The sequence below is a fragment of the Zophobas morio genome, unplaced genomic scaffold (assembly GCF_036711695.1).
Source record: "Zophobas morio isolate AGI-343-1 ecotype UQ-CSIRO unplaced genomic scaffold, CSIRO_AGI_Zmor_V1 ptg000006l, whole genome shotgun sequence".
In the NCBI taxonomy this organism is placed as follows: Eukaryota; Metazoa; Arthropoda; class Insecta; order Coleoptera; family Tenebrionidae; genus Zophobas; species Zophobas morio.
In genome coordinates, this window is record NW_026972111.1 from 10,083,946 (window position 1) to 10,111,283 (window position 27,338).

The window sequence follows — 27,338 nt, forward strand, 5'->3', positions numbered from 1 at the left end:
AACAGTTACAACTATTGGTTTTTGACTGTCTTTACCGAAGTGGCTGACTGTTTTCATTTCAGCGGTATGTTTTGTGCTCAAAGTACAAACATCTCGCTTGTCTTTCCATTTTTGAATCACTATACCTGTGTTACTTTCGGCGGCAATTGTGTCACCTTTTTGTAATTTCTTTTCCGTTATATGTTTGGGATTAAATTTCCTATTGGTTCTCAGCGTTCCAACTAAATGTGTGTTTCTCTTCAACAACTGATGCGCTAAGGAAATGCTGGTGTAATAATTATCGGTGTAAATTGTACGCCCCTTATCTAACAGATTGTCAGACAAAGAAAGAACGACTTTTTCTGAAGAAGACTGATTGGGTACTTTATCCTTTCCACAATATACTTGCAAATTATATGTGTATCCTTTTTCAAGACACAGTTTATAAAGCTTGATGCCAAATTTATGTCTTTTGTTGCTTATATATTGGCGAAAACTCAAACGCCCCCGAAATGGCACTAAAGTTTCGTCTATACATACATGCTCTTTCGGAATAACAACGTTTTGAAAATTTTTGATCAGCAGATTTGTCAGAGGAGTGATTTTCTGCAATCTATCTTCTGTCAGTATTTCGTTGTTGTGGAAATGCCACGACTTGAGAAGCAGCTGGAAACGATTTCGAGACATGATGTCTTTTATTTTGTTGGTGTAAACGACACATTTGGACCAATACGCCTCGATTGAAGAAAATGGACACAAACCCATCCAAACGAGAGTTCCAATAAAACTTTCCATTTCCTCACAATTTGTATCATGCCATTCACGAATGCGGGCTTTGGGCAATGTTGCAGAGGCTTTGCACTGAGTCGCATACCTGTTGGCCTCTATCACCATCATGCTTATCAGTTCGTCAGTTAGAAACAGCTTGAAAAACTCGTAGGGACCTTTGTCGTAATATTCAGCATGTATTTCTTCTTTGACTCCAACATTTATTTCTGTGAAAGGAAACAATTTCAAATTTCGTCCGCTCACATCCTCCCACGTTAGTTCGTTAGTATTGTCACAGTGTTCATTTGCATTATCTTCGTCACTACCTTCTTCCATACATCTTTCAATCACATCGTTTATTGTGTCCAAAACACTGTCGGGTGTATCCCTGGATGTAGAAGGAATTGGCTCCTTTACAAACTTTAATTTTTTGGAAATTGGTTCATCATTAGAAGAATCATCAGAGCTTTCTGGGACAAATTCATCACCTGAATCTTCAAACGGTTCATTATCGTCTTCGTCTGAGAGACATTCCTGCCAAAGGCGATTCAGTTCCTCTTGTTCTTTTTCGTAATTCATTTTGTACAACACCAACAATTGAGATATAGTAAAAACTATGCAGGGGACGCAAACCGAATAAACCAACACTACCGTTGGACGCACAAGAATGAACAAGATTACTGCAGAGCGTTGCATTTCTGCAAGAATAAACAAGTTTTCATGTGCATCGGCTTATGATTCACATGGCCATTAGTGCAAATATGAACTATATGGGCCGCGTGAATCATATAATGCTTCTCACCTCAAAACAAAAGAAAAATTGTTTTTTTTTTATGAAAATATACTTTTATTTCAAGTCAAGGGATATATTGCTGGCGTATTTTAACATAGAAAACTTTCGGCCAGCAGGATCGAAATTTGTGTGACTATTACGGCAGTCAACGTGTTAATCACCGTCAAACTGTGAACGTCGACACTGTGATTTGTAATTAATTTAAACAAATTCAATGGCTCATCTATTATGTCCGTCTTGTGGGCATTCTCCTTTTGACCAAATTTACCCCAAAAAGAGTTTAGCATAAATTTGGCCAAAAGTCGCAACCCGCCATTTTGCGAGATGTTAGACTCGTCGAGCTCTATATTTTCCCGTTCTTTGTACTGCGCAATATACCGTCTTTTATCATCATCCGACTTACACCACTGCGGCCAACCACTACATTCTTGCTTCAGTTTTAAAAAATTGTTGACGTACTCAGTGAATAAGCCGACGGTGCCTGTATCTTTGTTGTATTGAATAGTCTGGTACTCCCATACCTCAAAAATCTCTACCACCTTATAATTACACTCTACAGCCTTGCGCAGTTCATCGGCGACGAATGTACCGACAAACTGACGATCCACATCGGTGAGCCGATAACCATTATTAGGAATTATACCAATAGTTTAAAAAAATTTTTCCGAAACCCCAAATTACACGCCGACGCAATAGTTAAACATTCTAAAAAAGGGTCGACATTATTTGTTTTCAAAAAGCATTCTCTAAATTTAAGACAACCCTTTCTTAAAATGTTAACATCTTGTAGGCAGTATCGAAGTATTTCGTCAAACATTTTAAATCGGTAATTGTTCCGAACAAGTTCATCGTGCCATTTAAGAAATTCTCCCCGGTCTTTTGGGGACATACTTTCACAGCCGTAATAACTTTGATCAGGAATAGGATCATCATACCCAGCGTTTGCTCTTTCGTTAAAAAAATGAGGAAAATAACCTTTGGTTTCCTGAAGTTTAAATGCTTTTGAAAACTGGGCGAGAGGTAATTGCACAAAATTAAGGCTGTCTATAAACCTAATAGATGAGCCGCAAGTAATTGAAATTAATTTTGTCCCCGTACGAATTATCTGTGGTTTCCACCTGCTTACGTTTTCAAAAATATTTCTTAAAACAAAAGCTCCATCAAAGCCTCGCATATTATGCGCTACAGCAGTAATTTTAAATTTGTCCGACAGTGAAACTAAGCGATCTAAAAATTCATCTACGGGTTTCTCCGTAAAAATGTGCTGACGCACACCGCAATAATCACAATTTTGGTCAAAATTGTCATTATCATTGATGCATAAAGGGCTTACCTGCTGCATAATGCAAAGGTTGGGTTGATGGAGATATGTGTTTTTATCAATTTCTGTTTCCTGAGTGGTCTCCAGATCGTAGAAAACAAATAAAAATGATGATGCTTTCTCAACGGAACTATCGTCCGAAAGACATTTCGGCTTCATGTAACACAAATGACGACTTGGTTGATTTTTGCCACATGTTGTGCAGTAGCTAACGCCACACACGTGTTTCGATTTTTCAACCCAAACATGTTTATGGCACACGGGACATTTTTGAAATTTCTTGCATGTACCATTTTCTACGTGGTTTACGAAGCAATTATTACTTCTAAACACGCGTAGACAAACATGGCATTCTTTAGTCGTATCGTGTTTATCACAGGGTGGATTATTGTGGCAGCTGGGGCAGATGTAGGGGCATTTTTTATGTCTGTTAGGTTTAGAGTATTTTGCATGACATAGTTCGCAGTAGTACGATGTTGCAAAAACGCCAGTCAGGCTTAAAATGACATTAAAATGATGATTTTCCATAATCAAATTTAAACAGTTTCTACCCGGAGCCCTGGGGCCTTCAAAATATACGGAGCTACCGTCCCGCGAGTTATAAACAACAATAGTGTAATCATTTAGATACGCTTGAAAATCTGTAATGTGACCATAATGAGCGCCGTCTGATAAGTCAACCTCAGCTCTTCGACACAAATCTGTGACCATTTCATTCATTAATTGCTCACCCCTCCGGCCTTTGAATTTCTTCAATGACACGCGCTTGAAGCCTCTGTTGCAGTACGCCATTGCCACGACCAGAGCAGCTCCCAAACACCGTTTGTCTTTGTTGTTGATCACGAATATGCTGTTTTTCTGTGCACTAAACTGGTCAAAGGTCACGCATTTTCCGTCAACTCTGGAACCATAGGCGGCTGGTGGTCTAACACAGTCCACTTGAATTTGTAAATCGTCGCTAGCGAAAAACGGACGATATCACAGCCATTATAACTTGGGCGTTAATTTGTGAATATTTTCTAAAAGAAATCCCCATAGGTTTGTCTGGAAAGTTCGCGTTCCTCATCGTGATACCGATTAAGTCACTGTGTACAAAGCTACGGCATGTATGACGCAACAACTCTTCAATAGCATTCTAAAGAAAAAATAAGAAAATTAGCATTGTCGGACATGTAGATCAGTCGTATTACCTTTAACCAGTTGGCCGGATTTTGTTCGTAATCTTCCAGCTGATCGTTAAATCTAAAATTTAGACATCGTTTTGTAAATCCAAATTTCTCAATATGTCGCACAAACTCCTCGCCACAATGTATGTATTTGTTTGCCTCAATATTTGGCAAACCACCGACGTCGCAGTTTCCTTGAAAGTTATGTATATTAATGTTACTCTTATAGCGTATGTTTACAACTAATGTACAAACATTTAAAAACTTACCATTAGTACCTCTAGACGTTGATGGAATAGCATCGTTACTGTCGCCGCGAACCTCTCCCAAACCTGTCTGATTCGCCTGACAACCATTCAATACAGAGTCGTTTGTAACATTAGCCGATGTACCTATAAAATAAAAAACACTCGTTCACATCATTGTAATATATATATGTATATGTATCAATGAAACCTATAACTAACTAAAAAAATCTCTTTTTTGTAAAAATATATTTATTTCTTCAACCGGTCTATTACGTCGTACACATGCTTACGGATAGTATCAAAAAATTTACATCTCATTTCGAAGAGAAGTGTATGGCAATTGTACTTGGCGAATTATGTTTATCAACACCTTGTCCGTAAATTCGACAGCATTGTTGATGATGAATTTGGCAACCTCTAATACAAAATCGTCGTAATCGGGCCAACATGTTTTACGTACACTGTGTTCGTGCAATAAATTAATAACAAATAATCTCTGATCAATAATCTTCATTATAGACTCTGCCGAAACAAAGAGGGGATGCTCCCTTGTCTGAAAAACCGGTTGGAACATCACTATCTTGTTTCGGCACAGTATCACGTTGTATTTTTTCAGCGCACATAAAACATGTCGGCCAGATACTGGATTCCGAATTTGAGGCACCATCTTCATCATTTTGTTCGAAAATTCCACAAATTCCCTCTGGTCAAATTCGCAAAAGGCCGTCTCGGCTTGGTTATGTATTCGGCATACCACATCGCCTGTGGGCATTTTTAAACCCACAGCTACCGATGTACCGCGTCCAGATGGAGAAAGTTGAAACTGTGTGGAAGCCAATAGGTTGTTTTTTTCGCGGGGTAAATATCGTGCCTCTTTACCCCGACGTTTTTCTGCCTCCACTCGTGCTTCATAAGCATCGCACATTTTTTTATATTTTTATCTTAATTATGTGAATATCAATATAATATCTAACAGGTTTTATCAGCGATACCAGTTTCCGGGGGTCATTGGTTGTGTAGATTGCACACATGTTGCAATTGTACCTCCAAAATCAAATGACGCAGTGTATCCAGAACATATTTATGTGAACAGAAAAATTATCACTCCATAAATGTTCAATTGGTCAGTATGATAAAAAATAAAGTAACATTAACAGTATGTCTTATATATAGGTATGTGACGCTAACCTGCGCATTTTGAATGTAAATGCAAGATATCCTGGAAGCACCCATGATAGTTTTATATGGAACAATAGCAACGTGCTAGACTTCCTACAAAATTTGCATACTCGAGGTCATTCGACTTATTATGTTTTAGGTAAAGATTAAGCAACATTTCATATAAATCAGGCAAAAAATATTTTTTACGCAGGTGATTCAGGATATGCTCTTAGGCCATGGCTCATGACGCCAATTCAAAATGTCGTCCCAAATACCCCTGAAGGTAGATACAACGAGTCGCAGAAAAGGACACGATCTATAATCGAAAGGTGTAATGGTGTCTTGAAAATGAGGTTTAGGTGTTTGCTTAAACACAGAGTGTTGCATTACCACCCCGAAAAAGCGGGAAAAATAATCAAGGCCTGTGTAGTATTGCACAATATGTGCATTGCTAATAATGTAGAAGAACCAGAAGACAACGATGAGGTAGAAGTGGATTTTGGTATGAATATCAATGATGAGCAAATTGCACATAACGAGCGAGTCAACCCGCAACTTGCTGCAGGGCGCACAATGCAAGCTCGAATAATAAGAAATTATTTTTGAAAATAAATGAAATATATTTATTATTTTATAATAGACTACCATTATTTCTCCTTAACCTATTAGCGATTATTTTCAGCGATTCTGCGATTTCTTCTTTGGCCTTTACTTGCCGCTCCAATAAAAGAATTTTTTTTTCATAATATTTTTCTTTCATTTTGTTTTTTTCCGTAGTCAGTTTGACCAACTGCTCTGATGCTTTTAGACTCTTGTCTAATCGTTCTGCGGGACGGGCTTTCCGCTTTCTAGAAAATTGGGGTTTTTCTTCGGGTAAAATTCTCTCTTTTTTTTTCTCTTCCACTTGTTCTTCTGTCGGCTCTAACAATTCTGCTGGCAGTTGAGAAGAACTATCTCCATCCCAATTAAACCTAATCGTGGATTCGGGGACGTCTTGACCTTCTATAACGGTATTTCCAATTATTTGTATTATTTTCTCTTCCCCTGAATCTAGATCTTCCGGAGGTGGCCCACCACCGGTTTTCTTCGATTCTTTAATCATGTCAGCCTTTTTCGACTTCGTTTTAGCCTTCAAGTCCTGCCAAGTCTGTAAAAAATCGATACCATTACAGTTTTCAAATATTCGGAGAATTTCATTTGTTAAAAAATTACGAAGCTGTATTTTTCATAATTCATCTTACCTTTCTCCATTGTTTCCAGTCTTTTCGGGCCCCCGGAATGGAATTTAGTTCTTCGGCAGCCCTGTTCCACAGGTTTTGCGCTGTTTTAAACGTAAAATTCTTTGTGAACTTCCCCTCGAGTAATTCTTTATTTTCTTGCATGAACGAAATTAAACGTGTTTTTTGTTCACTTGAAATGTGCGCACTCTTCGTTCCACTCATGTTTTTTTATTAAATAAACTCACAAACTCTCGAATATAACTAGATAGCTCCTCGTCGTACGGAGTACAGTTTACAAGTGAACAAAATGACCAAACTTAGAAATAAACAACTTAATCCCTAAATCGCTATTTCCGTCCCAACTTTCGAAACTGATAACATTCAGCCTTATCGTCCCAACTTTCTAAACTGATAACATTCACCCTTCCGTCCCAACTGTCTTTTTGAGAAAAGAGAAAGTCGTCTTTAGGAAAATTTCAACCCTTCAATTAGTAAGTGATTTAATACATTTTTATACCGGACACATGTTTTAGAATAAAACATAAAGAATTATGTTATTAAAAACAAATTATATTATTTGCTGTTTCCAGTTATATTGATATCACTTGATAGTTAACATAATATTCACAGTAAAACCGATAAATTCCATATTATTAACTTGCGGGACTTCCAATTAATCTTTGTTGTACTTAAAACGTTAAATTTTCCCTCTCATCTTCCATTGGTCGATAGTGGTTTCTGACAGCAAAGCATCATCTAGGCCGTATGAACTTATCTACGACTGTACGCAAATACATCGCATGCGAAATTGTATTCGTCTAGCGCTCAAGAATACAGAGCGTGCGACTTTCATCTTTCGCATACGAAATCACCATGCGACGATTTCCGTATACGACTTGAAGTCGCATGAGTTCAAGAATAGGGCCCCTGATTCTCGAAAGGGAGCGTGGGTTCGAATCCCACACCTGACAGTTTTTTACGTCTGCGTTTTGTCTAGTTCATCACGAAAAGTTCGAATCATCGGATTTGCTAAACTGCATTTTAGTTTGAAAAATGCAATTCGCCATTTTTTTGCGGTTACAGCCAGTCCTAAATATCTTTAGCATTATTTAATGAACAGAAACATTTTTTATTAATAGATACATGATTATCACATGATGGGATTTATTTGGTTAATTTCACACATTCTTCTGTTACTTTCAGATTCACAAGCATTTCGATGAGATAATTTTCTTTATTTCTTCATGTTACATATATCACCTCTGTTCGCGAAAATGTATTAAATACGAAAAATAATTGCCTCCAATAAGTTACGACTACCTGGTGATGCGTGTGTCAGCGATATGACGATGAAGGGGATGACTAGCGACGAAATGAGTACCGTGTAGGCACTAGTACACAAAGCGATAACAAGTATAACGAAAATAATTACGACACGAAAGGACACGCAGGGGTGTTTTATCGAACTGATCGATTAGGAGTTTGAAATGCTACTGAATGCCTTTGGTGGTTCTTTTGGTACTTTCATCCCCTTTTCCCAGACACGAAGGTCTGGCTGGACCGGAGGCACGGTCGTAAACAAAATTGGAGTGTTATACTTATATATATATATATATGTATGCCGAATGGTAATATTGGGAACCTAAACACCGCGTAACGTTACTTTTGGGAATCAAATTGGAATTTCGGGGAGTTCCCCAAATTTCCATAATTCCGATTGCGACTTTTGGGAATATCAACTATTATCGACAACTGGCGCCACCACTTTCAATCCATATAACATGTGCAGTACTTCTGCTGCTGTACACTAGGTAGTGCCTCGTCGTCTGGTAGCTTGTAATGATACTTTTGAGATTTTTAATTGTGAACAACGGTTTTCCTTAACGAAACTTCAATGGTACAATTTTAAATATGGTAAATATGACTGTGTAAATATGTTTTGAAAAAATTGGTAAGGTTACTTCAACAGAACTTCCCTCACCCCTGAAATATAATAAAACAAGTCCAGCTCTTTCGAAAAATTAAAAAATTCGATTATGCGAATTTTATTTTTGATATATATATTTTACGTAATCTCCGAAACTACTAAACCGATTGTTATCAAATTTTGTATGTGTATTAGGAATATCATGTAGATGGTTGAAGTACTAAGAAAAATTTGGCTGATCGTCCCCTCCACCAATGGGATGACGTCATCTCCTAAATTTATATATTTTTTTTAATTTATAAAATAAGATACTCCTGCACTTATGCTGTGTGAATCCATGTCGAATTCTCACCTTAGACATTCAGAATTTTTGGAAAACTGGATAACAATATTTTGTAATATAACTTTGAAACTGCAAAACCGAACTCTTCAATTTTGTAAATATTTTAGGGTTATCGTAATCATGCTAAATCGTCAAGCAAAATTTATTCGTTTATCCCCTCCCAAAATTTTGCTGAATGGATCCTATCCGAAATGTGCAAAATGTGATGGGTATATGCCTGTGATTTATCAGTGCATTAAGTTTTTAAATTTCTTATACAGGTGACTTATAAAAATTAATGAAAGGGTCAATTTATTTTATTGATTAAATTGGACTCGGCTCACTTTGTTTTCCCGAAAATTTGGGAATACAATACTGTTACACTGCACCTATCCAAAGTGGATTTACGGGTTTTTGCAAAAATGTTAATGATCTCATCACAAAATTTTGTTAAGGGAAAACTCATTTGAAACGTACGCCCAGCACGCTTCTTCACATTTAATTTAACGTTACATACATATCTTTATTTTAACTTATGAGTTCTCATAAAAAAATAAAATTCGCATAATCAAATTTTATAATTTTTCAAAAGACCTGGAGTTGTTTTATTATATTTCAGGGGTGAGGAAAGTTCTGTCAAAGTAACCTTCGACCTTTTTTTTTATACCCATACAGCCGAATCTTATTTTTTCGAGTTAAATTTTAATTTCATTTTAAATAAAAGAAACAATTTCTGTCCACTATTGCTTATTTATTTTATTGGTATCGGTTTCGGGTTGCTAATCCTTCATCAGCCAAACCCGGATGGGCGGCCTACAATATAAAAGAACTCGCTTTATATTATTCTGAGCTAAGAATTTTTGAGCATTACAAATTAACTGTTGAAAAATTACCTCTTATCCCTAATCTCTACCCTGTCTACTACACTCTCTCAATATGTCCTAAACACCTTTTTGATAAGACTATTTAATTTTGTGCTTAAATTACTTGATTGATGGAGGCGTTGTAAATGGAGAAAGAGATGAAGAGAATGAGACAGTGTGTCAATGAACAGGTAGAATTGGCGTACGGCCATAATGAACAGAAAGGATTTTAAGAAAAGAAGACACCCACCCGAATACGAATAATGAAATACCGGTCGAGGCTTTTTAGACACTTCCACGAATGTCACTATATTGATCTGAATAGGGATTTTAATTTTTTTATTGTAAGTTTGTAGAAGTAATTTCACCACGAAAGGTGACAGGGGCGGGGTATAAGTTATGCGGCTCGTAGTCGGGCTAGCAGTGGCGTAACGTCGATGTATTGAGAAGGGAGGCTCGGCTGAGTTATATTTCTTTCAAAAACAATTAAAAAAAGAGCAATTTCTACAAAAGAATAGGGACAACCATTTTATAAAAATAGACTTATGTCACAAGTAAATAATTTCACGAATCCCGCATTATAAACCAGTATCATAAGCTATTTTATAGTCTTAAATCAACAGTTAAATCTTTAGGTAAAAGTGGGGATAAAAGTCTGAGAATTAGCAACCCATGACTATAGTTATATGGTTTTTAAGTTTTGCCAACAACGAAACGAAACACGGGAAAGCAGTGAGCAAGCACGAGACACAGGAATAAATGCAGACCAGAAGAAAAAGACGAGACGAGGCAAGAGAAGGAGAAGACGAGCAACGTAAACTTGTTTGGATAAATTCTTTTATTTTTATTATTTTTATTTCTTTTCTTGAAAGTAGAGTTCTAATCAATGAAAAAGCGTACAACATATTTAGAGCATTGTAAATGTTCTTGTCAATGACAATTTAATGACAAACCCTTCTAATATGAATTAGTCGATGATATCATCATAATCAGTTACAGTTTGCAAGTATGCCTCAGCATTTGATTCTCCTCAAAAATGTTCACATTGGAAGATGGTTGGTTAATTTGAGTTGCTACGGTAATTAAAATTTAAACAAAAGTGTAGTTTTAAGAATTAATAAATGCTGGGAACAGGACCAATCATTATAACGAAAAGTTAGTTCAGGCAGAGCTACAAGAAGATACTGCCCGTTTAAATCATTTAAGAGCAAATTGTTTTGATTCCGCCAGATAGCTACAACATATTTAGACCACAAACTGTTGATAATTATCTTAACGAATTCAAACTTGTTGGGGGAAATCAGTGAATATGATATTCGAAATTTAATACACTCAATGCTATATAGACTAGGTCAAGTGATTGCCTAAAACGGAGCTATGACCAAATACTAGTTTTAAATTATTGTCAGCACTATGTGTGTTATTTGAAAACACAATTATCTCCAAGCGTATATATATAATTCAGCTCTGCAGGCCTTAAAGGCCCTGGGCTTTTTTAACAATAATTTTCCATTTGTTCCTGTCGGCTGCTTTGGATCTCCAATCTTCAATGCCTAAGTTTTGAAGATCTTTTCGAACATCGTCTATCCACTTCAGTTTTGGCCTTCCTCTCTTTTTCTTTCCTCCTTTTAGGCGGTCTAATACTTTCCCAATTGTCCTTTCCTCTGGTGCTCTTCCGACGTGGCCTAGCCATCTTAGTCTCCGTGCTCTGATTATCTTCGTGATTGTTGGTTCTCCGTATATTTCCTCGATCTCTCGGTTTGTTCTCCTTCTCCATTGGTCTAGTTTTTTATACCTCCATATATCTTTCGTAGTATTTTGCGTTCCCATACTTCCAACTTCTGTTCATTTTCGTTCATTAGCGTCCATGTTTCACTAGCGTACAGGACTGTAGGTCTTACTATTGTCTTATATACTTGTTTCTTTGTTCGTCGTGTTACATTCTTACTCCAAGCGTACTTCTAATAAATTTTTGTGTGTTGATTTGATTCTTATTTTGTCTTAGGTCTTGGGATAATAATATTACATGCAATTACAAGTTTCTTATCTTTGCTTATCGTTATTAACTCAAAATTATATAGACAACCAACAATACTATTTTAGCCCGTATCGACTTAATTCGCCTCACTATCGCTCAGCTTTTAATTATCCATACTCCTTCACATAAAGTATCACTTAAACTTTTCATAAAATAATTATCTATTATCAAAACATCTTCGTACAGTGACGGCTATCATATTCATATCTATACCACTGAAGTTTTGTTAAGGAAAACTGTTCACAAATAAAAATCTCAAAAGTATCAGTACAAACTTTCAGACGATGAAACACTGCCTAGTGTTCAGCAGCAACGGTACTGCACATAACTTGTAAATAATAGTTGATATTCCCAAATGTCACAATCGAAATTATGGAAATTTGGGGAACTCCCCGAAATTCCATAATTCCGATTAGATGTTGGCCTTAAAGCCAATGGTCACCATATCAAAACTGTGGAAGTGCTTTTCCTGATAAAATAATATTAAAAATTATTTCTTTAATAGTCATTGTTCTGTAAATAGTAATACAATGTTTAGCCTACACCAAAAAAAATCTTTTCTCAGATCATTAGACAAACTGTAAAATTTGGTTTATGAACTTTACGTATTTGTAAAAATCGAATCGTTAAAAGTGTGGGTACATCATGAAACCAGAAATAAAGGACCATATCACACTGTACTTAAATAAAAGCAGTGAAATGGCGCAGGACACTAACCACCTCAAAGGTAATCGTAACAACACTGATTAACAAGGTGTCTGTTAAAGAATCTGTTTTCTTCTTTAAACGAATATTGTTTTGAATCTGAAAATCGTTTATTTCTTTTTGATTTAATATATAAAACATTAAAACGAAAATTTATTATAAAAATATGATAATTTATTAAACTGACTATAACAAACAATAAGAAATTATCACTGATAATAGAATTTGATAACTGATAACTTCAAAACTGGAAGTTCCTCTTCTTGTGGCTATTGAAATCGTAGTTTCCGGCGTCGAATCTCATTACTAATTTTGGTTTTAATGGTGGCCAAGTTTCTACGCTGCAAGACTGGAAACTTCATTTGTGCTTCCCGGCACTCTTGAAAAGACGGTAGTGTTCCTTGATCGATATGTGTTTGAAAAGCTGATTTTACAGCATGTCTTTCTGGCGTAACCCAAGCGATTCTGACTGCAATTAATCATTAACGATGAACACTTTAGCGCATTTAATTTCAAAACTTACCGTGTGGTTTTTTTGTAGGTGTTGAATCAATCTTTCGAGTTGTTTTAGATTTTCTCGCTTTTATTCCTCCTCGACCAGCTAAATAAATTACAACAAAGTAAAGTGTTACAAAACATACAAACAACAAACCGTTTGTCCTGCTCTGCACCACAACAGAGTCATCTTCTTCGTCTGATATGTAATATTTGCTGCAACCTGAAATTATAAAACATCGTATAATTATTTTTATCCACTTTGTAAATTTACCAGGTTGGGGCTGGTCTGGCAAGACTGCATGAAGTTTATCATCATCTGAAATATAATACCTATTGAAAATATTCTTCGCTTTTAAACAGTCTAAATTTACCTGTTTCCAATCGATCAAGAAGATTACCTGTATCTTTCTCTGAAAAAATATTTTCCTGCTGTAATTTTTCTAATAGTACAACACAGTTCGGCGTATCTGAAGTCATAAGTCATACAAAGTTATTTTAACGAGAAATGTGGTTCCTTACCTTTTGAACCTAGTTTTTCATTGTCTTTGGCAGTTTTGCCCTCAGCTTTTTCCAATATTTGTGCCATTTTGGTAATTTCTCTTGTAACGATGGGTAGTTTATAGTGTTCTCTATGAATTTTTTCTGCATGGCCCATAAAATTAGCCAAGTCGGAGACATCACTTTCTTGTAAATTCATTGTAGCGGATCTAGTGGCAATGTGTTTTCTAAGCGTTGTACCACGCAATAGTGTTGGATTTTTGGCTCCGCAAGCTTGAGAAAATTTTCTCATTAACTGGCAAGCGCTTAAATGAGTGCTTTCATTGCCAGGAATACCAAATAGATATGGATTTTTTTCCATCACGCCTGCTTTTTTTCGGTTATTTAAAATATATTCAATGCTTTGCAACAACTCTCGATGGATTAAAACTGGGACTCCCCTTCCCAACTTACCGCGGGCCTCAAATCTTACATACTTCTTGGCTACTGTTTTGGATTCTTCCGACAAAGCATCATATATTTCTTTATCTTGTACCTCATCAACGGATTGAAAATTTAAAAAATCGGTTATCAGCACTCTTTCAATTTCCCCTGCCCTACGCCTGTTGAACAACTGTAGTGAAATTAGCGTGTAGGACGCTAAATTTAACCAGTCGTCGTATTTAAAGCCCACATTTTTTAAATTATTATAATGATTTCTTCTATTTTTTGTTAAAAAAGACGACAATATTTTAATGTCATTGTTTTGGGGTAATAATATTTTTTTCTTTCTTTTGAACTCTTTTTGGTTTTCTATGACTGTTTTATTAACAGAAATTCCAATATCTTCAGTCAATACTTTTAAATAATTTTCAGCATTTGTTTTCTTTTCCCAACAGCTGTTTTGGATACATTGAGCAATGTATAAAGTTGCACAGTGTTTAATTAAAATACCCAAATTGAACGCGGTGGAAGGGGCTCCGTATTTACCACTTTCTGCATCTAATCTTGCTATCGTATTTATGGCTTTCACAGTATGCTCGTAATAAATAGGATCAAATATATCGGCGAAACACTGAATATTATTTTGCAGTTTATTCATTTCTAAAAAAAATGTTCCCAATAGCCTCAATCTTGTTCTTATCATTTTATACATGTGGGGTGATCTATACTTGGAGCATAACTTGTTTCCATATGTTATTAAAAATGCATCGTTGCGAACAACAGTGCATACGCTATCTAGTCTCATAACAGGTAAAACTTTGTATTTGAGAATGTCCGATGCTTTTTGATGAACATCAATGTCCAGTTTGCGACTCATTACCAAAATGCCTTTTTTTTTATCGTTTTTACCAGCACAATTTTTGAAGTGTTTTCTTATTGCTGAAGTCACAAAGTAGCCTTTACAATTAGGACAAACACTGTAAATTCGTTTTGAAATTTCTAAATTTTTTTTCCTTCGGCATACAATTATACCAGTGCTTTTTTGAGTTTGATTATAAGAGAAATTGCCCATTTTTCTAATAGTGTCAATGATCCGTTTTCTCTCTTTGCAGCCTAAAAAAAGGTGAAAAATCTTATCTGAAAAACTTTGCTGTACGGTCAGTTTTACCTTTTGGTAAAATCATAAATTGTTTTACATCTGCTTCATCCTTATGTTTTCGTTCCAAGTGCGGTGTAATTTTTGACAGAAATCGCTTGCAATATAGACAATAATTCTTTTTAGCTTGACTACTTCTTTCTAAAAGTTTTAAAGAGTGTTAATATAAAACAAATATATATACTTTGTCAGTTTTTTTTATGCCTAACTATTTATCATTAAAAAAGAAGCACATTGTACTTTAGCAATAAATTTAACAAGCTTAGTTTTTCAAACGAAGTTAGTTACATAATTCTAAACTGTTTAACTTCTTTGGCACTACAACTTCTACGTGGACTTTAATTGCGAGATTAATTTTAGGTTTAGAGTGTTGTAACTTAGTAACAATAAATTATGTAAAGTTACATTAACTAAAAAATAAAATGAAGTTTTTCTCCAGGAATGCTTTGTAGCAAAAAATTGTTTGTTTACTTCAGAATGTCGCGCTAAATGGCGATACTTTTTCAGATTTGATAATGGGATAATCATTAAGAGTACCCCAACAATTTTTATATGTGTTTATATTTTATGTGTCTTTATTAGATACTGATTGAGATGAAGTTTTGTGTGAACATGTGAAAACAATTGAATTGGACTGTCATAAAGACTACGCAAATCGTTTTTTTAATCAATACTATTCCAGTTTGAAAATTAATCAAATGAATTGAACGAATTGAACATATTTTGTAAGTAGCTCTAAAATTATTTAAAACACTGTATTTGAAACAATCAGTTAAATCAGCATGAAAGCTAAATGTATCATGTAAAATAATTTTTTTAATTTTGCAAAGGAGATGATTAAATTTTGGTTTGAGTTTTACCAAATAATCGATATTCCTAAAAACCTAACAAACTATAACTTTAAAGTCTACGAAAGCCTAATAAGAATACGCAAAATGTGGAAGATGTTCTATTAAAAAAAAAAAACAAGTTGTGTATACTATTTAAGTTATTAATGAGATACCAAGAAACGCGCGCTTCGTTACTCAATCTTTGTATATTCTCCCTTTTAAATATAATAGTTTAAAATTACGAAATAGATTATTCAAACTCTTACCACCAATGGCATCGTCGCGATTTTCATCTTCATCTTGATGCTCATCCACTGCAGTTCTACAACAAATTGTAACTACAGTTCAAATGTATAGGTTTCTCAAAATTAGTCCAAAAAATTTGGACAGTAAATTACTTGTTATCTAAAGTATGATTAATATTTTAGTTTGACACTCTAACCCACTCGATATATTTCTTCTTTTAATTAAAGTAAAAATAGTTACGAAGTTGTTCATATAAACAGCCTAATAGCAAAATGTAATAAAAATATGGGTAGTAGATTTCTTCCAAAAACTGATTACTTCTGAGTTGCCTTTTTTATTTGATACAACTCCTACAACTTTTTTATTTCTGAAGATAGGTACTTTGTTGTTTGGGCAAATTTGTGTCATACTAGAAGATTAATTTCATTGTAACAGTCTTTAATTTTCGCTTCTGGTAAGACCGGAAATGACATCAACGTCATATTATTAAATGTACCCAGTGTATTTTTTAATAAACGAATCCTTTGCATATTTACCATACAGAATCAAAAGTAACCAATATACTAAAATTAATAATAAAAAAGTTATTCAATGAAATAGAAGAAAAATTATATTTCCTTATGAAAACCCAGTAGCCTGAAAAATTAACAACCATGTTTTTCATTTGCTTAGTTTCATTAAATTAAAAAAAAAGAACAATCTTTATGAGACACTTATTTTTCAAGCAAGTAGATTTGAATTAAATAGATAGTTTTTGACTTATTTTACTAAATAACTTTTTAATTATTGGTTTTAGAATAGTAGTTCTACTTGATTTTTTGTAGTAAAAAAAAAAGATTTCTAAAATGAAAACCGCTAAAAAATAAAATAAAGGTATGTATGTAATGTTAAAATAAACGTAAAGAAGCGTCCTACGCGTATGTTTCAAATCAGTTTTTGCTTCACAAACTTTTGTGATGACGTCATCAACATTTTTGCAAGGACACGTGTTCTGTTTGTATAGATCAAAAACAACATTATTGTATTCCCAAAATTTCGGTAAAATGGAGTAAACCGTTTCTGATTTAATTAATAAAATAAATTGACTCTTTCATTATTTTTATTACTCATTTTTTTGAACTACCCTATATAAGCTATTTTAAAAAATATTAATGTAAAAATGAATCACAGATCTAGGCTCATCACATTTTCCACATTTTCAGAATGTATCAATTTTTTTGGAAGGGATAAACAGATCCATTTTGATTACAAATTTGCCATGCTTAGGATAACTTTAAACGGTTCTGCAGTTTCCGATTTGATCAATAAAATAAACTGACTCATTCATTAATTCCTTTGAGTCACCATGTGTAAGGAATTTTAACAAAAATATAAATTGAGTGATAATGTACAGACCCATCAATTTTGCACATTTTAGAATTCATTTGTCAAAATTTTGAGATGACGTCGTCACTGTCATCAGTTTTTAGGAAGGTCGCAAAGTGATAAATTTTGATTAACAATGTTTCCAATAACCTTAAAACGTTTACAAGGTTTCAGAACATTCGGTTTTGCAATTTCAAAGTTAAATTATAAAGTGTTTGTTATAAAATTTAGATTTTTTTTTCTCTTGATGCTTAAGATAAAAACTCAACACGGATTCACAATCTACAAGTGGAAGAGTAAGCAATTTTATAAAATTTAAAAAAAATTCAATATTGTAAATTGTTAGGATCACGTCATCGCATTGTGGTGAGGATAATCAGCAAATTTTCGTCAGCCTTTTATCAACCACACAATATGCCTAATATGCATTCAAAATTTGAAAATAATCGGTCCGGTAGTTTAGCAATTTATCTGTCTAACAAAAATCGACATAGACGCGGACAGATGGCATAGACAGACGGAAGAGAGACTTATGTTTCCATATTCTAAGTGTCATGAACTCATGAACGCCGAGAAAACATAAAAGTAGCGAGTCGCGATGGACTTGATTACAGTACTCCTTAGCTTAGCTCGGAAAATAAAAATATGTCGAGTGTTCCATTAAAAAAAAATATATTAATTTAATAAAATTAAATTTTTACTAAAAAAAATTATAATTTATCTTACAAAGTACGTGACGAATTTGTAAAAAAAGTGGTTATTCGTGCGATGGACTCGATTACAATACTTCCTTTGCTTACGATCGGGAAGTAAAAATGGGTCTTCCGTTTTCGTCTGTCCGTCTATCTGTGTCTGTTTGTCCACCATTCGTGACAATTTTTGCTAGACAAATGATCTCCGAAACCACTGGACCGATTGTTGTCAACTTATGTGTATTATGAATATCACGTATTTGGTAAAAAGTGAAACAAACTTTGTCTAATCATCGCAGCCAATAATGTGATGACGTCAAATCAAAATTGTACGTTGTAAATGGGTTTAAAATTATATAAAAAACATAGTCCTACACATGTAGTTTATGAATCCGTGTTGAGTTTTTACCTGAAACGTCAAAATTTTTGCAAAAAAATCAAAATTATACAACGTTGTGTAATTTCAATTTGAATCTGCAAAACCAAATGCTTTGAATTTCTTGCAGATGCTTTAAAGCTATCATAAACACGCTAAATTTTTTATCAAAATATATTTGCTTATCCCCCAAAAATATGAATGACGTCGCCTCAAAATTTTTGCCGAATAAATCCTAACTACAATATGTAAAATATGTTGAATCTATAGGTACTTGTGATTTATCATTCCATTCATGTTTTCTATTTTTATATTTCTATTTGCTTATACAGTATGACTAAAAAAAATGAGTGAATTTATTTTATTGATTAAATCAGGAACTGCAAAACCGAGTGCTTTGAAATCTTGCGGACGTGTTAAAAGTATTGTAAGCATGGTAAATTTGTTAATCAAAATATATCAGCTTACTTCCCCCAAAAAATTAATGCCGATATCTCAAAATTTTGACGAATAAATTCTACCTAAAATCTGCAAAATATGATCAATTTGTACTTATGATCGTGTAAGAATTGCTTGTAAAGAGGGTTTAGATTAATTAATGAATGAGTCAATTTAATTTATTGATTAAATCAGGAACGGCTCACTCCATTTTCTCAAAAAAGTTGGGAATGTAATACTGTTATTATTAGTATTACACTGCACCAATCCAAGTTGATATACTTGTCGTTGCAAAAATTTGATGACGTCATCACAAATTTTGTAAATACTCAGACATGTACGCGGAGCACGCTTCTTTACATGTATTTTTACATTACATACATATGTTTATTCTTAAAGGGATTCAGATAAAAAAAAATTGCAACACCAAATTTTATAGTTTTTCGAAAATGCTGAACTTCAAGTGCAACGGAAGTTCTGTCCAAATAACATTTGACCAATTTTGTTTTAGAAATATTAAAAAAGTATGTAGCCTGGTTCTGAAGTTACATTTCAAACTCAAATTAAATTCTCGTTTGCCACATCGATATACTCCCTATATTAATTAATTTAAACTGTAGAACGAAAGTGCTTATCCATTAGACAGCCTTGATTCTTAACATCATATCGATGTAAGAGAAAAACAGCTTCTTGTTTTAAGAAGCAGTTAACTATTTCTTTTAGCTTCTAAATTAATTTTATTCTTGGGTGTTGCTGTTAAAACAAGAGCCTGTCATTTCTTCCACAAATAATGGTGGTAAATGTTCTACATTTACGGTAAATAGCCATTTTATCGAAAAAACTAAACTATGTATACTCATTTGCTTTGCTATGGGAATGGATTTTCATGTTTCGTTAACTTTAAAATACTGAGAAACAGGTAAACTCTTACAGTAATTTGCACAAACACTTGGGACTAGCGGTCTACTTTTGTAATTTAGTTGAAATTATACCTACCTTGTTGCTTGTGAATTTGACAAACTACAACTCGATCCTTCTTCTGCCATATTTTCACAATAAACTTCTCACTGAAGCATTTTATAACACAACAATTTTTGATTCGTTTAATTAAAAATTAACAAACAAAAAAAAAACAATTAAAATTTCTTTCTGGGTGAAAACATATAGTCAAACTGATACGACACCCCGGATAGGTCGTACCATTCGTCAGTACAACCGCGAGAAAATAATATGACTCGATCAATTCGGTTTTCAATGGCGCGACGCTGCCGTCAGCGAGATGCGTATTAAACATACAAGTTTAAAGGGATCGGGTGTTCAACTGAAAAAGTCATCAGGTTGGCCTTGATTTTTGTATCATTTGACCGAAAAAAATCTTGTTAAGCGTACTTTGGAATACTTTTTATTATTTGTATTTCCACCGCATCATTGGGGATTGCTGACGTTTTCGTATATGAGATGTCATGTTTGTATTTTGAAATTTTGCAAATCAATGTCAATGATAACTCATTCCGTATCAAACATACGTCAAATCAACAGATTTAAACAACGTTAGACAAACATAATGATACGGCCAACATATTTTATTTTTATATAAATTTCAAAACACGCTTTAGATTTTTTTTCAATATCATGGTATGTCTACAATCAACTTCACAATTAATAGCTAACCACGCGGAAATATCAATACTATTGTATGAATTACCTAACTTGGCGCTTTTCACTACATTTTCTTCTATCAAACAAGCAACACGAACTAGATGACTCTTTCAATTGAACACCCGCTACTATGATAATTAAAAATCGTCTAAAAAAGTTTCTAGAGAATGTCAACGCAATGGGCGGAATCCGTCGACAAATATATTGCGTTTTCGCTATTGTGGGGATAAACGTTATAGTTTCATACAAAATGATAAAAATAGTCAAAACTGAGAGAAGAGATCTTGATGTGAGGCGGTACTACCGATGACATTCCCTTTTTTAATTATCCAGCAAATGCCATTTTACAATCGCAAACGGGATGCTACAATCAATATCTTCTCTTTTATTGGCAGAGAAATATTTTTACGTTAGAAGACGCAAAATTAGTTGGTGCAGTAAAGCAAAGATTAGGTATGAATTTGCAACTGTAATGCAACATGCATTACATAGAGGGTAGAGTATGTTGTATTAACATGTTTTCAATTTATTAATTAACACGTAACCAGTCTAGCTTCAGTCTGTATTAAAACTTTGATGAAGGATGAAAAGCTGTGAATTTTGTTAAAATTTGCGCAAATTTCTAAGGTGAAGGTAATAAAACTTGTTTTTTTTTGAGAAAAACTGGCCTTTTTAAAAACATCTGCTCTAGCTACAAAAAATATTTGTAATTCGTGTGATAAACATCTAATCGCATATTTTTCCGAAAAACATGCAAATTTCTGGTCGCTTTGATTGTTTTTCTCTGATTTCTGTTAGAAATATTAACTCTAACGCCTAACCTTATACTTCATTTCTGAAACTATAACAGGTTTAAAATTTTTAAGTGTATTATGATTTACATACTACATATAATAAACATCCAATTCCAATGCATCTGCTTCTGTTTATACTTCCCGCTTCGGCCTGTCTGTCATCTGCTTGTGGTAGGTTTAAGTTTTTATTACATCGATGATGTTCGAAACTACTAGACTGATTGTTGTGAAATTATATATATATGTAGACTCACTCACCAGTGTTATATAAATTTAACGAAGTAACATATTGCTCCACTTGTTTTTACACTGAGCATCCAAATTTTTGTAAAAAGATCAAAATTGTATAACAGCATTTTACAGTTAACTGTGAAATTGCGAAACTAAACGATCTGAAACCTCGTAAACGTTTTAGGGTTATCGAAATCTTAATAAAACGTTTATTAAACTTTATCCGTTTACCGCACCCCTAAAAACTGATGATACAGGATGACTCCAAAAATTAATGAATGAGTTAATTTATTTTATTGATCAAATCAGAAACTGCAAAACCGACTGCTTTGAAATCTTCCAGACGTTTTGAAGTTATAGTAAGCATGATACATTTGTAATCAAAATATATTCATCCCGTCCAAAACATTGATTACGTCATCTCAAAATTTTGCTGAATAAAGCCTAAATATGATGAATCTATTCTAGTGATTTATCATTTCATTACATCATGTTTTATAGAATTTCTATACAGGGTGACAAAAAAATTAATGAATTCATCAATAAAATAAATTAATCACAAAATTTAATAAAGGAAAAACTCATTTTAAATATACGCGTAGCACGATTCTTTACATTTATTTTAGCATTACATACATATCCTTATTTTAATTTTTTAATCAAATTTTATAATTTTTCGAAAAATCTGATTATGTTTTGTTATACTTCATGGCGAGGGAAGTTCTGCTGAAATAACCTTCGACCAATTTTTTTCAGCTTTGTTTGATTGTTATTAATTTTTATCGTTTTTTATTCAAATATATTTTGTTTCGTTCTTTTGGATAAAAATATTACAATAGACTTTGCAAAACAATATTTAAATATTTCGCAGAAATCAAATTTTATTTTGCTCAACTTCGGACCTTTTTCTAAAAAAAAAATAATAATAAAGGGTGGCCCTTGTTTCGTGGTGATGAGTGTTTAATGTACATAATTTAAGGATATCGTCTAGATGGTAAAATATTTAACCAAAAGTTGTCTGCTATACCTCACGAACCATACCATGCCTAACAGAGATGCAAAACATTCATGAAATTAATTTATAATTATATTATAATTTATCTTTATGTTATTTACAGTACATTTTCTCTTTTTAAACTTATACATAGAAAATGTAACGATCGTTGTATTATGAAACACAATGTCGGTTATTACTATTAGTATATGTAGGTTTCATCTTAGTTTCAAAAAAATCACTTCATATTATGTAATCGATTTGAACTTTTCAGCTTTTACTGGTGAGCATTAAACTAGCACTTTTTTGAGAAAAAATGCTGCAACTGCGATGCTAAAATTGGTTAAAATATTTTTTTTATATAGAATAATAGCAGTCTCAGCATTCATTGCATAATTCTAAAATCTACATATATGTACACACATATAAATATTATTATTTTTATATTTGCAAAATTCCAAGAATTTCTGTACGAAACAAAGGACGACAACAATGACCCAATTTTCTATTATAAAGTTGTAGGGAACCTCACAGATCCCACAGTCCTATCGGTATGAACAACTTTGATTTAACGACGACCAGACAGTTTTGGACACTATTTTCTTGTTGAAAAGAAACATAGAAATGAATCAAGTGATAGCGGACATGATTTTGATTTTAAAGGTGATAATAAAAAGTGATAAATTGAAGAATAATAACAATTAATAAGTAGTCCTTTATGATGATTATTTCACACTTACATTGAAATAAATAATTTTTTTTAATTTTTCGCAAAATTTTAAAAATATTGTTCATTTTTATACCTTTTTATTTTTATACCTTGTAAATGACAAAATCAGTTCCATCAAATTTCATTTACAGCAATGAACAGCAAGTATTTTTATTCAGTGCTCCATAAATTAGTGACGTCAATCTATATGAAAACAAAAAAAAAAAACACAAAATAAGTGTAATTCTGGAAAGAGTCCGTGTTTTCTTATACCATTTAAAGTTCTTCGTACCTAATAAAAAATATGTACATTTGATTATTAACAGCAAAAACAACTTCCTCTATTTTTTTACACAAGTATTAAAAAAAACTCAATATTTTCAAGCACCCTACTTTCATTTAATATATATTTCATTTAATAAATATAATTTAAAAATAATTTTCAGCTGAAAAATTTCCTTTTCAATGTAGCCATTTAAAATTTAAAGCTCTTTAATTCTGGGACTGTATAAAACAAACGAAAAACAAGTTGTGTTTGATAAGCTGGCTTCGAGGAATCGCTTACTCACCAAAGCAATCCGCAATTATCTGTATAACGATACACGGTCAGCTGCTACAAAATACATTGTTATGGGCTCGTATGGGAAAATATGTAAAGCACACGCATTCTTCGTCAGCAGAGATGTCATTCGGTAATTTCTCAGACATGCCGCCCTCACGTTAAACTCTGAACGTTTACATTATTAGTTTCATTGTGAAATTTATTTGCCAGTGGAATTAATGATTTTCCAAAATCGAAGAAATTGATGTGTATAATATTTGTTTCTTGTACCTTTTTAGAAAATAGTGAATTCAGTTAAATTTGATTTAATATTGTCCCAGGAGAATCGAGAAACCCTTTGGTGGAAAATTAAAACAAAATCAATTTATTGATAAGTTTATTCATCTAAAGTTATTGAGACAGAACGTCCCTCACATCTGAATCACAGTAAACATTTGCAGTTTCGTAAACAAATTTTAAAATCTTGTTTATCTTGCATTTCTGCCAGAATGCCTATAAGCCTGTGGTCTAGAAATACGGGAAAATTAGATAAATATGTTTTAGTTAATCAATACATTAATTGAGCCATTTATTAGTAGTTAAATTCTCTGTATGAACAGTTGTAAAAATATTATACACGTGTACCTGATATGAAAATCAAATCCACGCTTTTCACTTAAGTATGTGCATAATTGGTCAATTTAGCACTCGTTTCTTATAGGTATTAACTAAATAAGAGCACGCCTGTAAAAAATAAAATTCACCAATATTCATCGGCTTGGAAAGTTAAAAAAAATTGCTCGAAGTTTGTTTTGACAAAAGTTCCCTCGCCCCTGAAGAACAATAAAACATGTAGATTTTTTTCGAAAAATTATAAAATTTTATTTTGCGAATTTTATTTTGTCCTATGACAACCCCTAGAAGTTAAAGTAAAGATATGTATGTAATGTTCAAGTAAATATAAAGAAACGTACTAGGGTATAGTTCAAATTAGTTTTTCCTTCACAAAATTTTGTGATGACGTCATCAACATTTTTGCAAGGGCATGTATATCAATTTGCATAGGTGCAGTGTAATACTAATAATAACAACATCATTGTATTCTCAAATTTTCGGGAAAGTGGAGTGACTTGGTTTAATCAATAAAATAAATTACCTCATTCATTCACCCGGAATAAATAATTCTAGGATTTACTCGGCAAAATTTGTGGTCATCAATTTTTGGAGGGGATAAACAGATACGTTTTGATTAAAAATTTAACATGCTTACGATAAGGAACTTTAAAAGGTCTGCAATATTTCAAAGCATTCGGTTTTTGCAGTTCCTGATGTAATCAATAAAATAAATTGAAACATTCATTCATTTTTTGAGTCACCTTGTATAACCAATTCTGAAAAATATGAATAGGATGATACATTTTTAATTTAGATATAATGTATTTGACAAAATTTTGAGAGACGTCATCACTTTTTTGGGATAGGATATTCGAATTAATTTTGATTAGCAATTTACCATCATTACTATAACCTTAAAACATTTGCAAGATTTCAGAACATTTGGTTTTGTAGTTTCAAAGTTAAATTGCAAAATGTTGTTATACAATTTTGAATTTCTTCCCAAAAATCTGGATGTCTGGGATGAAAAATCAGCATTGATTCATACACGACAGGTGCAAGAATATATTATTTTATAAAATTAAAAAGAATATATTATAGTAAATTTTGAAGGTAACGTTATCCCACTGGTGGTGGGGATGACTGACTAAACTTTGGTGAGCGTTTTACCCCCTACATGACATTTTTAATGTACATACAAAATTTGACAACAATCGGACATTAATTTCGGAGAATATCTCTAAAAAATGCGGACAGAAGGCAAGCAGACAGACAGACGGAAACGGGGACCTATTTCTTCGTACTCTTGGGGACATGAAAGGTCGAGAAAACATAAAAGTAAGAAGTCGGCCGATGAACTCGATTACAATACTTCCTTAGTTCAGGAAGTATAAATTAAAAATTTTTAACAGTCTGAACACCCCCGGTACGAACAAGCAGAAATGTGTGTTATTGCCAGTATTTGTAGTACTCTAGAACTCTCAGATAAGATATTTTAGAATTCTAAAATATTTGAAGTTGTGTGGGTTGTATTCGAGATGTATTTCAATACGTCATCTAAATAAAAAGTTGTTATAACTATCGATCTTACAATTTTCCTTACGATTTTCAGAGCATGATTACAGTTAATTGATTTTCATTAAAAATGTGCTTTGCTGAATTTTTTTGTACAATATTATACCCATTGTTACTTTTAAGGCATCCTTGATTCTCAAAAGTATCATTCTGAGTTATACGTTTATATTAATTTCCTTAATTAATATTAAATTTTGATCTTTCATTCAAAGAAAAAAAATCGGTGCAGGTTTCAAGTGGGTTTTCTCCATTGCAAAATTTTGTGAAGACGTTGTGGTAAGGTATAAATGTTTTAATTTTAATTAACAAATTACTATGCTTAGGATACTCTTAAAACGTTTGTAAGATTTCAGAAATTTCGGTTTTGCAGTTTCAATGCTAAATTGCAAACTGTCAGTATAAAATTTTGATTTTATTCCAAAAATCTGGATGTCTATGGAAAAACTCAACAAGGATTCATAAACAACAAGTGCAGGGGTATCTTATTTTTTACAAATTAAACATTTGCTATTGTAAATAATGGCGTTTTACCGTTTAAACGATATTCATAACAGTCATAACTTACGTACAAAATTTGATAGCACAGATAACAGACGACAGACAGACAGACAGACGGAAAACCACTTTTTTCGTGTTCTAGGGGTCATGAAGCATCGAGAACACATCAAAGTGGCCATTCGTCCGATGGACCACATTACAATATTTCCTTAGCTTACGCGCTGGAAGTAAGAATTGGTCTCAAGTTTTTACACAAAACGTACCCGCGCCCATGAAATATTATCCGTTCACGATCTTTATATAGTAGGGTTGGCCATGAAAATCCAGTGAGTTTGTTGGTATTCGATGCAGAAGAATAAAAATTCCGTGAACTTTTTTCGTTAGGTTATGTTTTATTAAATTAAAGGTTAAAAAGTATGCCAGAAATATAAACATTGTTGCCGATACTTTCAGTTTTCAATAGCAATGACCAAGTTAACGGTATCCATTTCTTAGAAAGCATAAAACTTTACGCTATTTAAAACAGCTATACGGTTTTTTGTAAGTCTTTATTTCATATGTATGGAACAAACACTAAAATTTCACTTAAACGTTGTTTTTATATGAATGGGGGTTCTACATACGACTATTGTCGCATGCCACATTTAGCATCTCATCTTTAATTCTCAATCATCAGTTCGTTCTGCTCG

General features: G+C 33.2%; 3 protein-coding genes across 5 annotated transcripts in view; 1 reads left to right on the forward strand and 2 right to left on the reverse strand.

The window, feature by feature from the left end:
- LOC135123560 (putative nuclease HARBI1) overlaps nucleotides 1-27,338 on the forward strand; it is an 85,294-nt gene that overhangs the window by 23,293 nt on the left and 34,663 nt on the right. The gene's annotated exons all lie outside the window — the stretch shown is intronic.
- On the reverse strand, nucleotides 5,660-6,878 carry LOC135123183 (uncharacterized). The gene is made up of 2 exons (XM_064047677.1): nucleotides 6,678-6,878; nucleotides 5,660-6,583 (listed from the first exon to the last, which is right to left on the reverse strand). Exons 1-2 carry the CDS (start codon nucleotides 6,876-6,878, stop codon nucleotides 6,068-6,070), a joined length of 717 nt encoding a protein of 238 aa, XP_063903747.1. The 3' UTR covers nucleotides 5,660-6,067.
- LOC135123184 (uncharacterized) lies at nucleotides 13,260-20,220 on the reverse strand. Its single transcript, XM_064047679.1, has 6 exons — nucleotides 20,030-20,220; nucleotides 16,183-16,238; nucleotides 15,099-15,227; nucleotides 13,529-15,043; nucleotides 13,381-13,476; nucleotides 13,260-13,339 (listed from the first exon to the last, which is right to left on the reverse strand). The coding sequence occupies exons 1-6, from the start codon at nucleotides 20,077-20,079 to the stop codon at nucleotides 13,260-13,262; spliced, it is 1,926 nt and encodes a 641-aa protein (XP_063903749.1). The 5' UTR covers nucleotides 20,080-20,220.

What these genes read in the sequence shown, in the direction of transcription:
- LOC135123183 (XM_064047677.1), bottom strand. Translation starts at nt 6,878, where the DNA reads ATGAGTGGAACGAAGAGTGCGCACATTTCAAGTGAACAAAAAACACGT. An exon ending in ACTGGAAACAATGGAGAAAG is followed by an intron (nt 6,584 to 6,677) that starts GTAAGATGAATT and finishes GATTTTTTACAG; the next exon opens with ACTTGGCAGGACTTGAAGGC.
- LOC135123184 (XM_064047679.1), bottom strand. Translation starts at nt 20,079, where the DNA reads ATGGCAGAAGAAGGATCGAGTTGTAGTTTGTCAAATTCACAAGCAACA. An exon ending in TCGCGACGATGCCATTGGTG is followed by an intron (nt 15,228 to 16,182) that starts GTAAGAGTTTGA and finishes TAAAACTTTTAG; the next exon opens with AAAGAAGTAGTCAAGCTAAA. An exon ending in TGAAAAACTAGGTTCAAAAG is followed by an intron (nt 13,477 to 13,528) that starts GTAAGGAACCAC and finishes TTATGACTTCAG; the next exon opens with ATACGCCGAACTGTGTTGTA.